The sequence below is a fragment of the Pezoporus occidentalis genome, unplaced genomic scaffold, assembly GCF_034315485.1.
Source record: "Pezoporus occidentalis ecotype Australia unplaced genomic scaffold, CSIRO_AGI_Poc_V1 ctg141, whole genome shotgun sequence".
In the NCBI taxonomy this organism is placed as follows: domain Eukaryota; kingdom Metazoa; phylum Chordata; class Aves; order Psittaciformes; family Psittacidae; genus Pezoporus; species Pezoporus occidentalis.
In genome coordinates this window covers 590418-605018 of record NW_026913220.1, presented here as the reverse complement: position 1 = coordinate 605018, position 14601 = coordinate 590418, and the positions used below count along the sequence as shown (strand labels likewise).

Genomic DNA, 14601 nt, shown 5'->3' with positions numbered 1-14601 from the left:
ACAAGCTATATTTGTAAATTCTGGAAAAGAGAACTCATAGCAAAGAAAGTGTTCTGTGCTTTGATGTACTGCCTGCTGTAACCCTATATGTAAATGCAAAATGGTAAGCATTGCATTCATTACACTGCTTGATCCAACCCATTTAAAAGTTGCTTGATAGTACTGCTTATCACAAGTGGGAAAGTGGTTCTTCACATGTAACCTTAAATTAGCTTAACTGTAAGAGTAGACAGAAGTGTAACTAATCACTTCTTAAGGTATTTGGAAACCTTGCCAAAGAGCAGGTAAGTCCCATAGGGCTGCTTTCTTGTCTTTACAGCCGGGCTCAGTAAAGCAGTGCAAAGTAGCTGCATTGCAGCGTAAGTCACAGGGGCATTCAATTTATCCAGTAGCACAAAGAAAAAAAAAAAAAGTTCAATCATTTTTGCAAATGTTTGGCTTCCCTTTGGGTTTTGGGCTTTCTGAATAATATAGATTAGTGAGCGCAACAAATAGAAACAAATTAATATCCTTTTTTCTGTATTCCCTGTCAGCTTCTTTCCTTTGTTCTCCCTTCCTGTGAAGGAAAAGAAAAAACTACCACTTGCAAGAGTTTCCCCAGATAACACATTGCAGGCATACAGACACTTGGGTCTACTTCAAGATGCTGTGCATATTAGTTTAAATACTCATCTGGCTTTTAAAAGTAGTCAATTTTGTAAGCACACTGAATTTCTACTTCTGTCGCTAAACACAAAATGCATTGGACATCATCATTTATTCACTAGTGATTAGAAAAGATTTAAGTGGAAGTTTAAAGCTGAAGAAATAATGCACTATGGGAAGAAGCTGGGATCTGTTGTGGTGCAAAGCAACCAAAACCAATACTTCCACTGCTCTTTAATTCTGCCTTGAATTACACATAGTCTGAGGGTTTAATGAGAAAAATTGTAATTTTTGAAACACAAAAGTAAGATTAGGATAAAATTTCCACAGATTCCATTACAAGACAGAGGGTCAGCTTCCTCTGAGTGTACTCTACTGTGCTGGACAGACCAGAGTATAATTTTCAGTTACTTATTTGTGACACGATATACTTATGAGGCACACTAAGCTGCATCATACACAGGTAGGGTAAAAACAGGCACTGTACCAAAAACTGCTCTCTAAAATAGGCAATAGAGAAAAGAGCATGTAAAACGATTTAGTACAGACTTGGTTTCAGTTCTCTTGTTCCTCTGCAAATATCCTGTCTCAGACTGAGTGACTGTCAAAGGACACTTAAACCAATGGACCCAGAATCAGATCTGAGATTGTGGATCAAAATTCCCTGAAAGGAGCCCCAGCCCCACACCAGGGTGAAATACAGCTCCTTCCGCCCTCAACCTTGAAAGAAAAAAGGAAACTGACACACAGGGGCTAGGAGGGAATTGTAACATGTTCCAGCCAGATCCCCAGATTGGATTGTCAGGGAGCCAGGAAATCTGCCAAGGCAAACACATGCTGTTTAATGTAGACCAGCCCGAGATAATCTGTGCCTCAATTCCTCACTCATAAAATAGGAATAACATTCCATGCTTTATGGGGAGAGAGAATGTACCCTAAACATTTTGAAACAATCTGATCCCGTAATAGGGGAAGGCAAAAAATTCCCAAGACTGACCATCTCCATTTGATGTACAAAACATGGAGAGACAAAGGTTAAACACTTGCTGCAATCACACATGGAGACAGGCACACAGCAAGAAATTGAATCCAGACCTCTAAAATTATGGTCCAGTGTTTTAATCACAAAATCCTTCTTCTTCCTTGATTAAAACAGGAAAACAGAATGCAAAGTATGTGCTTATTCTGTAATTTCAGCATGTTACCACAAATATCTTGGAAAAAAATATGTACACTTCAAATATGGTCATCTCAGCCAAGTGTATGTTTTGTTGAAACAAAAGGTGTGCATGTCATTCTGGAAGAGGCTGATCTTTGAACACCTGGTCCTCATGGGCCTGAATAAACACTGTAACTCCTGAGTTGAAGCAACCTTGTATTGGTTATCTAAACATCTGTTTATGTGAACTTTAAAATAACCTTGTAACCTTACAAGATTAAAAGCGTTGTTATCAGTGGCTGAACTGCAGTGAGACTAAAGAGTATTTGCCACACCACCTGAGGACAGGATGAAGATACAAGTGGTGCTGCTGTTTGACCATAGGTATTCTTCCTTTTTAACATGATCTTGAGTACCTTTGGTTTGCCAGACAAATCCAGTTTACAAAACTCTTTTCCCCCACAGATACTGTCTTTTACCTGGAAGACCCCAGCCTTGTTCAGGAAAGTGAACTCCAGGTGAGGTGCTCTGATGGCCCACTCCTTTCCAGCCTCTTTCCCAAGGCTCTGTATACCTTTCTCCATCTTATATTTATGTGGAGATTTGTCATGATGAAAATAAATTGCCCCCATCATAAAGCTGTGTAAGTAGCTGTCACATCATGCAGAAGTTGCCCCTTTGGGATCACAGAAGAGATGTGCTTTGGCTATGCGATAAAAGCTATGACATATGCAAACCCATAGAGAATAAATTGCCCACCCCAAATTCAGGATTCCTCACCAGAGTTTTATCTCAGGCATGTTACTGGTTTTTAGACATTCTGTTTCCCATTGTTTGAAAGAACTGTTATTTTCCCAACTACAATTGTTTCATCACTTTTATTCAATGGATTGAATTTTAACATTTTACCTGTTGTCCCAAATCACTTGAAGAAAATAAGGCATGAGAGCACGCAAATTTATTCTGAATGATTAATACCTCAAAAATTTCTCCCCAAAGTAATGACAATTTCTATGTGATGATGGTGTTTCTTCCCACCTATTTCTCCTTTTAAGAGTCCAGCATGTATAGGTATCTGTGACTGCAAACCCAAAACTGATTTTAGTCAGAGTTTGATAAAACAGGGACTTCTCAAAGTTTCTTAGGAAATGAAATTCCCCTGCAGAGGGCTCTGGAATGTCCACCTCCTGGCATCCTGAGCAGACTGCAGAAAACTCATGTGGGGAAAAGTGAAGCACTGGCAACAGAGCCAGTTTTATGCATCTACACTTGGCAAAGGCTGAGTTTATAGCTACTGTTTCCTGCCTGTACTGTTGTGCCTTCATCACTCATCAGATTTTCCAGAAGCCTCAGAGACAACAAACTGTCAGACATCTTCTATCTCAAGTTCCTTTCAAGGTGGCACCACTGTAGTCACAGCCTTAATGAGAACTTTAAAAGGTTTCAAACCAGGAATTTGCCCCATGGGTAAAATTCAATCTAATTGTTCAAAACAAATATACGTTAGACTAGAGAACACACAGTCTATTAAAATAACATTATCTTGTAGGAGGAACACCTCTACAGAGGAAGACAACTGTTTCTGCCCACCTATGCTTGACTCCAAGAGATAAACACCTGCTGCTTAATTTTAAATCATACTAAAAATATTCTCTGTTATTTGTTACTTATTTATAGAATCACAGAATACTTAGGGTTGGAAAGGACCTTAAGATCATCTAGTTCCAACCCCTTGCTGTTTGTTTCCACTCACTCATACCTTCCTGAACAGACAGCATGTTTCTCCTAATAAAAGTAATGAAATAAAAGGTAATAGCATTGTGCAGTGACAGAAATTACTTAACCAGCTGGCTTGTTCTCTAGTAGAAAAGTCCTCTAATAGCACAGGTTTTGGACAGCAAAGGCTGGTTAAATGCTAGTTTTCTGACTGTATTTTGATTCTGTTTCTTTTGTAAATAAATTTGTACTAGCTATTAATTCATTCAATAATTTTTATACTTCTGATTAATAATTAGGATGGATTGTATATCCCCATTTCTACAGAAAAATATGTACAAATTTTTACAGGTACAGACCTTCACAGAAAATAAAGACCTCGTCATCCTCTCAAAAGAATCTACACCAGATTAAGATGAAGTATTTGGTTGAAAACTTTTACTCCAGATTTTTGTGGAAATGTCGCAACTTCACTACTTGAAGGTCAAGGCCCTTTTTTGCGCTGGCAAGTCTGACTGCATAATGCACATCTGATCTCTGACAATCTTTAACTGTAGACAGTTTCTAGACATCCACAGCAGAACACGTGGACTGCATAAAAATACCTTGCTAGATGGTGTCTATATAGGTAATATTTTTTATCCCATAATAATTCATTTAAGTATAATTTTAAACCAAGTTACAATGGTTTTAGGTTTCAGCACTTCTGCTGAAGTGTGTCTTTTTGGAAGCACTAATGCCAGGAGAAACAGCCCTCAGGTGGCTCAGTGCAAAACTGTGCTGTGCAGCCAGCAAAAATAAAGAACCTTTTGTTCCATGTGGACTCCTTCCAAGCACTTAGGTATTTCTTTTGTCTTTTTCCTCTTCCCTGGCTTACAAATTGACCTGCATAATGTTACCAAAATATTCAGGTAAAAAAATCATGATCAGTTTCTGAAAAGTAAAAAATAATACTGCCAAATTATTTTATTTGAAGGACTAGGTGGTGGGCATGGAACAGAGAAACATGGGGACAATTGTGAGCATAAGAAGAGAAAGAAAAGAAAGGCAGTATCAAAAGGAAGGATGGGAATATTGGAAAGATGAAGATGAAGATGTGATTAAGTAGGAAAGATAAAAAAAATTGAAACAGGATCAGGCACGCAATAAGGCAAAGATCTGTAATCCCTGGAAGCTCCTGGACCTCATGTGGTAAGTCCCTCATGACTTTGCGCTTGACCTTTGACCTGAGCTTGTTTTTCTGAAGTTTCAGTTTTTCCTTTAATCTGTTGAATATTGGGGGGGAACAAAAAAAAAAAAAAAAAATCTGTCAGCAGTGTACTTTTCACCTTTTAATGGCAGGTCCAAAACAATGATGGTACTGCTTCCAGGTCTACCACCAACACCATTGGTACAAGACTGATTTAGAGGTGTCGTAATCCAAATGACAGGATTTTTTAGTTGTTCTATCTTTCTTTTAACTTACAGCTCAAAACCAACAAAGGTTGAATAGTCAAGGCAAAACCCAAGCAAAATCAGAAAGAAAGATGGCTCAGGAACCTTAATTCACTTCCACTTCTGGGGGAGCATTTAATTAAGAAGTATGTGTCACACAGTACATTTCTTTCCACTTTATCAGTTGGATTTTTTTAAAATTTATGTTGATATTTCTAAAATATTAATAAGTTGATGTTAAGTACAGGAGAAGAAATGTTAGGGAAACCAAAAGAAATCAGATTTTTACTCAATTAAAAAAAAAAGTAAATATATGTAAAATTTGGTTCCCAGTTTTTCACATCGTACTCGGAGGTTACTAGATATTCAGTTGCATTTGAGAACTGTTCTCTGAACTTCCGTTCAGTACTTCATTATGTATATTTCCGTTTGCTGTCTCTTGTAGAAGTCTTTTCCTTCCTATCTCGTAAAAGATCAGGCAGCTTCCTGGTATCTTGCTATTTTTCCCTTTTGTAGATCAGGTGCATGACGGTTTTCCAAAGTGCTGTAAGGTCTGAGCTAAGATTTTGGTGGTTACAAAAATGATTTTTTTTTTTTTTCTTGTACTATGTCATGAACAGCTGGTTTTAATCTTCAATAGTTAGCCATCAATTATAACAAAAATAAGAAAACTTATTAAATCCCTATAATGTTAAAATCCTTTAAAATCATTTCACTTTCTGCATATATAAAATACAAGAATGTGTACCATGTGCTAGTATTTTTATACACGTAACATGACTGACTGAGGTACATGCAAGATGGGTGGATTAGTGGTCAGGCCACTGCACCTATTTAAGTGCTTCCACTCAAGGTGTTTGGAGTTCAGAGATCACAGAATCATAGAATGGTTTGGGTTGGAATGGAACTTAAGATCATCTATTACCAACTCCTCTGCCATGGGCAGGGACAGCTCACACTAGACCATGTCACCCAAGGCTCCATTCAGCCTGGCCTGGAGCACTGAATCACAAACACTCATCAATAATGTACTTCTGAAAAGCATCCACATGTCTTTACAAATTTGCTTTTACTCTTATTTTTAATTAGTCCATCACCAACACTAACTTTATGCCATTAACACATCAAAAGGCCTCAGACTGCGTTCTTTACTCCATTGATAGTCAACTGCAGAATCTGTTTCAAGAAATCATACAATACAAAGTATTTAAATTAAAGCTAACACATAAAGCAACAACAATGAAACATAACTGCTCTATTTTCATCCTTTTGCATCAGCAAGTGAGCCCAGGCAGATAACAAATATCACCGAATCACAACCAGTCAAATGACAATAGCAAACAGAGGTTTTACCTAGCTATTGAAAGATATTCTAGTCTTGTTTTATTTGTTTTTTCAAGTTCTAATAATATAATAGGGGTTAATTTACAGCTGCAGCAACATAAGCACTTTATCCATTCATTTTTATCCACTCTTCCAGCCCATACTTGCCCTGTAAACAAGTACTGTTCAAACATCATGACTTTGTGGTATTTTGCTTGTCAAAAATATAAAATAAGCAAGCAGAAGTTGCTGAAGAAAATTTGATCAAACCAAACCCCACCATAATACAATGTTATCCCTGTCTGAAAAAGCTTCATCCATTCTGTGACTTTTCAAGCAAATTAAGTATTTTTAGCAATCACACTGTGTTTGCAGGCAGTGTTTACTGAGTTTATGAACTAAATTCTTACAGAACAAAATTGTGCGACTGCATTAAGTAATTTTCTAAAAAAGTACTTACTGAAGATTGTGATTTGGACTGTTTGTTGGACCTGTAAACATAAAACAGACAAACATTGCTGGCAACTTTGGCTCAAGTACAACAGCATAAAAAAAGTCAATAGCAATCTAAAGGAAACTGTCTCTTTAAAGAAGGTTTGTCTTAAGATTCAAACAAAACCCTCTGCGTTCCTGCACATAATTATATATCACCATTTTCAAAGCCACAAATAAAAATCACATGAATCTTCTGTCTGCTCAAGCAGCCACTTGAGTGAACTTAATTTTTGTTAGAAAATATCTCCCACTGTAAAAAAACAGGCTGCTAAAAAGACAATATGTTATCTTAACGCACCACTTACCTCCTAATAAGCCCCACCTGAGCCTTGCTATGGGAGTTTATGACATGACAAGGGCATGCTCTTAACCTTTGTTACAGTAGGAACAAGGTCCAATACCCAGTGCTTAATGAATCACTACAAAGTAAACTGTGGAGTTCGCTAGTTTCATCACAAAAATCAAAAAGAAATTTTAAGAAAGTATCTCTAGAATTATTTTCCTCATTGCTTCAGAAGCAAACTAAATAAAACCTTGCTTTTCAGGCTGGATGATTAAGTCTTCAAAATGCAATATAAGTGCTTCTTGAAAGGAGTGGTGTACCTTCAGCTGTCAAAGGGCAGAATTTGAGGCCAGGCTTCACATAGCAGTACAGACGTCATATTTTGCAAGGATGGGCCCAGCACTATGAACATCATGTAGAAAATGGCTTATTTTTCTCTTCACTTTTTTTTTTTTTTTTCACAGACTGAGTTCAGCAGTCCAGGCAATAAAATGTTATCTTTTTGTATTTTATTCTGGTATGCCTTTAGATTTTTTTCTTCACTACGTATTTACAGACCTTTCCATCTGTATTTATTTTATTACCAATAAGTGAGTATCAAGTTCAACCAAGAAGTTTTGCACTGGGGGAGAGGCCCCAGTCAGTGGATTTATTTATTTCCTTTCATGTTGAGAATTATTCTTAAAACGTCAAATTCATTTCTCCTTATGCTATTGTGAAAACTAATACTTAGTCTATAAAGCTGACTGAGTAATTATAAAAGTAGGAACTCACCAAGCCTTACAAACAACACTCCTGTTGCAGTTATTGTCTTCATCCCATTTGAAGCCACACACTGATAGTATCCTGTGTCTGTGGTATCCAGATCTTGGATTCTCAGACGGGAACCATAATCTGTTTTTCTGATGATGATCCGTCTTGGCTCCTGAACCACTGGAGCATCGTTTTTCAGCCATCTGACATTTGGAGATGGATTTCCTGCTACCTTGCAGTGGAGGATTGCTGTTTGCCCCTGGACTACAGTGATATTGTTTACTGGTTCCAAAAAGGTCAGGAAGTAACCTAAGAGTGTAAAAGGTCAGAAAAAATCAAACTTCACTTGGGTTGCAGGACAAGACTGCCCAAAAGCACATTTTTAAGAGAGGTTCTTGGAAACAGTTTCAGTTTTCTTTCAAGCATGTACTCCAAAAAATGGAAATCACTGTCTTAGAGACAGTATAGCATTACACTCCAATTTTTCTTTCTTGATTGACTTCATCTCTGTCTGCAGATTAGAAGGTCAAGCATAAATTAATACTATTATAATCACAACTCCCTTTGTGAATACCTATTCTGAAGCAATAATGCCCTTTTCTGGTTATTTTCTACATATCTTGGAAAACAGTACTATATCAGAAAGCTACACCATTATTGCATAAAAGAGTAATCCCAATTGTAACCGTATTAGAGTAACATTATAATTTTACTGCTTCATCTTCTTAGAAGGTCATCTATTTGTCCTAAAAATAAATAAAACTGATAAAGTTACTTTTAAGTATTGACTTGCCAGATACTCATCTGACAGAAAAATCTTAAGATGAACCTAGTTTGGATATGTTTATATCTCAATTGTATTTTAAAGATGGTAAGTCTCACATTCATAGAATCATAGAATGTTTTGGGTTGAAGGGGCCTTAAAGATCATCTGGTTCCAAGCCCCCTAGACCAGCTGAATTTAAAGAAAGGGTGTCTCAATTGCAGAAGAAACCTATGATAGAGAAGGCACTTTCAAATTGATTATAGGCTGCCATTTTTTTACATGAAGTCCTAAAATAGTACTAAATTGGACAAATAAATGTCTGTGTGGATACTGAGTAATCAAGTTTCATGGGTTAATGGTTAAACTAAAAGCACTAGATTGGTGAACTCAAGTGATTAAAAAAAAGAAATAATTGATTGAAGAACACTGTAAAAACTTGGCAGTCAAATCTTCTGTAGGTTATTGTTTTTAAATTTGATTTGGTGTTAGGAGTCCTGCAACTGACACACATCACATGCTGAAAGCATGAAAACATGTAATTCCACTGAAATAATAATGAGATTGTCAAAACAATCAAGAAAAGTATCTAGCTGTCATGCTCTTCTTAACATTTGTTTTGATCAATTTATACTATTTATACATACAGCATCAAGAATACTTCATATTATATTATTTTTTTATGTCAGCTGGATCCAAATATCAAATCACTTTGATGGATGTTTATATGTGCCATTTCCTATCAGTTAGATTATTTTGCAGTTCTGTAATTAGCAAATAGTGTATTACTGTGCAGTAATCTAACACCAGTCAAGATTCACAGCCTGATTGCTGAAATACCTGCAGAAAATAGGTTCTCTGCTTTGATTTACATTTCACATGACCATCAGAATATGATGAATTTGCAAAACCAGATCTTGCTGGAAAACTGGTAAGAATGTTGTACTCTACCACTGGCCTTTGAAAAGAAATCCTGCTATAAGGAATAATACAAAAATACAATGTAGGCAATTTAGTGAATTTAGTGTGTCACTAAATAGAAAATGAAGTAAACCTAAATACATATAATCTCTACATGACACTGCAAACTTACAGGTAAATTATTTTGTCATTCTTTTTTTCTTACGAAATAAATTATTCTGTATGGAATTTTGCATTAGTTTTCTCTATAGTTGTCTCACAGATCTTTAGTAGACTTTAAAACATTCTGACAGAACACAAAAGATTTCTTTTCAAATGCCTGATAAAAAAGGGAGCGAAAATATAAGAATGCTTTCTGCAATGTCATGCCGCAACAGCGTCATTTGCTGTGGTTTCCAGTTACACTTCATAGCTGATGAATTAGAATTACTAGGATGACATTCTGAAAAGGAATAGATAAAGAACAAATTACACTTTTAGTATAAGGAATAGAAGCAATTGATTAAAACTATAAGTCAGAATTTTGCATATATAAGCATTTCTAGCAGTAAAAAAGAAAGGATGATTAATCCTACCAGAAGTTAGGAATTTCCATGACTATTCCACTCTTAGCTCATTAATTAGGGAGTACCACTCTAATCTTGCTACTTTTTCATAATCTGTATGTAGTTTATTCTCATCAGCACCATCGACACAGAGTATACAGTGAAGAAGTAGGTTTGCATTTATTTGAAGTATTTTCAAAAAAGAGTTGTCAGACTCAGTAATATCACTTGAGTCAGAAGACTCACTTTATGAAAAGAGGTGGAAACTTGGAAAAGCTGAAAAATTCTTTTAATTCTAGCAGAACAAGTTATTCTAATATTAGCAAAACAACTAGGGCACTGAGGAAGTGCAAGGACATCATGTCATGGTAATTGGTGATGAGCTGTTGTGGCAAAGAGGAGTAGAGCCATAATGTGGGGCCATGAAAGTACCAACTCAAGGAATAGTTCTTACAAGGTACATATTGAATGTGTGGCCTGCAAGATGGGCAGGAAATTGGGTCACAGGCCACACTCAGAGAGTGGTGATCGACAGTTTTTAGTCAGGCTGGCAGCATGTCACACATGGAGTCCTCCAGGGATTCATACTGGACCCCACACTGTTCAGCATCTTCACAAATGACTTGGAAGATGAGACTGAAAGCACTGTCAGCAAGTTCGTTGATGAGCCTAAACTGGGTGATGATGGGGACAGAACATCTTAGAAAGTGACCTGGGCAGGCTGAAAAAGGATCCTTCATGGAGCTTCATGGAGTTTAACATAGATTTTAGCACAGATATATCTAAAGTCCTGCAGCTGGGTTAGACTGAATAGCTCCATACAGGCTAGGTTGAGGACCAAGGCTGCTGAAAGGGATCTGAGGATCCTGGTGAACATGAGTCAGCAGACTGCTGCTGTGGCAACAAAGGCTAATCAGATCCTGGGCTGTGCCCATGGGGCATTGCTAGCAGACATAGAGACATGATCATCCTGATCTACTTAGTGCTTGTCAGGCCACACCAAGATTATTGTGTCCAGTTCTGGCCCCCAAAATTAAAACCAGAAAGACTGAAGAGTGTCCAAAGGAGGGCAATGAAGACCACCAAAAGGCTGGAGAACCTGCCCTGTGACGAAAGACCTGAAGGAAGTAGTTCTTTTCTCCCTGGAGAAAAGAAGACTTGAGGGTAACCTCGTCACAGTTTTCTTGTACTTAAAAGGTCTCTACAAAGAGGATGGAGAGGATGGAGAGGATGGAGGATGGAGCAGCAGTGTGTGGAAGTTTCATCAGGAGAGGTTTCATTTCAATAGAAGAAAGAAACTTTCTGCAATAAGAACAATCACTCACTGAAAAAACAGTCTTCCAAATGTGTGGTGGAGTCCCACTGTTGGAGGTTTTCAAGATGTGATTGGACAGGATCCTAGATGATTTTGTCTAGGCTCCCCAAAAAATGTTAGAACAGATGATCCTTTGAGGTCCCTTCCAATGTGAGAAGTCCTGTGGTTCTATGGGTCTATAATTCAGCTATCATAAGGGCAGCCTGAATGTGCTCACACAAGGGAGGCAAAAGAGACAATTTTAAGGTCTTTTTTGGGGGGGGAAGAAGTTGGCCCACTTCCAGAATGGAGCTAGCTCAGAGGTACAATCATCTGGCTAAGAGATGTTCCTGATTCCTATGAAGTGAATGAGGGAGAGATGTCTTTAAAGGTGGGGCCAATTCGAGCGCTGTAAGCTGGCAGCCAGAGAGTGTGGCTTTTCTGCTTCTTTGATTCACTTTTTGTTCTTAATGCAGAAGTATATGAAAGGTCTACATTGCTCCTGTGCCACTGCTCAGCTTTTGTGCCATTGGTCAACTTACAGCTTGCTCAACACTAACCAGTATTTCACTTTTCCTGATATAAAAGGAACTGGGTTGAGTCTTCAGGTTAATCATGGATATTACATTAAAATAAATTCGGATGAAAACAGATACTAAATTTACTTATTAGCACCAACATACATTATTAACTGAAGATTAAATCCATGTTAAATCTTTCTGTTTTGGCAAGTAAATCAGACTTACTGTAGAAAGCAATTTGGTTCATAGCTTTTAAGCAATACAAAATATTTCGTATGATTCATGATTATGAATTAAATCCTATTAATTACTACAACAAAACTATTGCCACCATAAGCAATGCCAAAGATTTCTGGATGATTTCAGGCCCAGTGCGATTAGATACACTAACCCTGAAGTTAGTGTAACTGAATCCATTTCCTGCAGCTCAGAATTGGCTTTAGTTCACTATTTCTCCTGCCAATATTACAGGCATTTTCTGCAGTGTTTTATACTACCCTGTTATTAAAAATCAAGTAATTAATATCTTAACCTATTGAACTTCAAAACACTTCTGTTTTCTTCAAAGTTATGCAGAGCATCTCAGGAGCAGTGGGGCAACTCACTGCCTTATCCACTGCCACTGTCCAGACCCTAAAGTGCACACTCTGTTTGCTAGTTTCATTTCCTCTGTCAAAATTATGCTGAAGTCTGATGTTTACATACTTACTGAATTTGAAGTAATTGTATGACAGAGTGGGCAAACATATGTTTTGCTGCTCTGTTATTTAGTGTCCACTTTAGATAACCCATAATTCCAAACCTTTCAAACCAAGTGGAAAATTCAACCAACCATGTGCTTAAGAATGTTCTCCTTATTTAATTTCTGTGGTGATAATCAGCAGTTACTTTTTGTGTGTCACACCACAACCACTGTGTGGATGACAGTTTGATGCAATGGTTTAGGGAAAAAGAAACTGCTTCCCAGGATAAATTGGGACCTCAACAATGTGCAAAGCAAATTTCTTCCAATGTAGTTCTTTTTCTCTCTTAATAAATATTCATTTGGATCACATATGGAAAAAAACCTAAATGTGAAGGCACTAGAACTTGTATTTAACTTGCGTTCTATATTTTGTGTTAAGCATCAGTCAACTGGAGTTTTCTAAAACTTGAACTTTTTTTTTTCATCTGTTTTAAAAAAAAAAATAAATACTCTCTATAAAATATTTTGGACTTGCTATGTACAAATAGCATTACTAAACTTGTAAATATCATATAATAAACAAACTTGTAAATGTCATATAATAAAAATCTATATGCATAAAAATATGTCATAGAATAAATGTCATATAACACGTATTTAATTTGGGATATTGATAGCAAATAGAAAATTTAAAAAGTTCTAATTATAATGGCCAACAATTTTCTGTGTTACACAAATGTAGTTGTTATATACTATTTTCTATACTCTGGCTTGGTTCCAAGGGTCATTGAAATGAAGGAAAATGCTTCCTTTGCTTTCAGTCGTCTGTGGTTTGGCTTGAAGTATTTCAAAGAGAAAAGCTATCTGGTGGATATTTCTTCATTTGCTGTAGGCAAAGACTGTCTAAATTAAATTTTCCTTTTATTATGGTTTCTAACATAGTGTACAACCAATATTAATATTTATTTTGCTTGAACAGAGTAAAAACTGTTCTGTCAAGAAGCTATGACAAGATAACGCAACTTAATCTATATATTATGTTATCTTATCATACTCTGTATATCCTATGAATAAAGTAGCTTAGGAAAATGATTGACATGAATTTTGGCAAAACTCTTTCATATTTTGAAATGCCTTTCTTAGGTTGCCAGTACTTCATATTTTTAAATTAAATAAATTTGGTATAAATATATCAAACAGAATCCCACAACAAATCAAAATAAAGATGACAGGTCTATTGTGCATGTTTTGGCAAGAATATAAAAATAAACTTTTCCCTTATATGTCAAATCATTGTAAAGATATGCACAAGAATGGATGATAAGCTAAAAACATAAAAGGTGCAGCTATCACTGAGACTCCTATGCATATTTTTTTTTTTACTTTTATTTGTATTATTCTGGCACATAGATGTCCAAGTTATTGGCTCAAACCATATGTGCTATTCTTGGCATAAACACAATATAAAATAATTGCTCTGGTTATGTTATTTTAAGATCTTAGCTGTCATTTTGAAGTTCATTCTGTAAAATATTTTAAACCACTTTAGTTACTTTAGATCAAGTTAATTTTGGCTTAGCTGTTCAACTGGAGTTTTGATTTCTATTCAATTTTTTTGTTGTTTTTGCTCCTTTTTCCTGATAGTTTTTAAAATAAGTATACATTCATAATTACCAAACCAGCTGTGTAATGGCCTCCATGTCATTTATGAACATTGAAGTCTTATGGGAAAATTATAACCATTTTTTTTTTCAAATAGGAAATCTAAAGCAAGGGCATTTTAAGTGATTTCTCAAGTTCACATAAACTAAGTAGTAATATGTGTGATACTCTACTTAGTTTCACATCTTTCTGTGTTCCTGAAATAATGAGGATATGAGACCGTTTTTTTCTGCATTGTGAGGGGGAAACAAACACTGAATGTCCAGTTTCTGAGAAAAAGAAAGGAAATTTTGAATCATAAATTGCCAGATACCTGAAGATACAACAATCTTTTTGGAACAAGTAGTAATAATTGCATATGTATCTTATCACTGTTTTGGAATACAGATTTCTTGACAAGAC

General features: G+C 36.2%; 1 protein-coding gene across 1 annotated transcript in view; it reads right to left on the bottom strand.

Annotated features, from left to right (window-relative positions):
• ROR2 (receptor tyrosine kinase like orphan receptor 2) overlaps window positions 1–14601 on the bottom strand; it is a 162619-nt gene that overhangs the window by 36746 nt on the left and 111272 nt on the right. Inside the window, exons 3-4 of the mRNA XM_062609819.1 lie at window positions 7830–8117; window positions 6738–6768 (exon numbers count right to left, since the gene is read on the bottom strand). Coding sequence (XP_062465803.1) covers window positions 6738–6768; window positions 7830–8117 — 319 coding nt within the window. The remainder of the gene's footprint in view (window positions 1–6737; window positions 6769–7829; window positions 8118–14601) is intronic.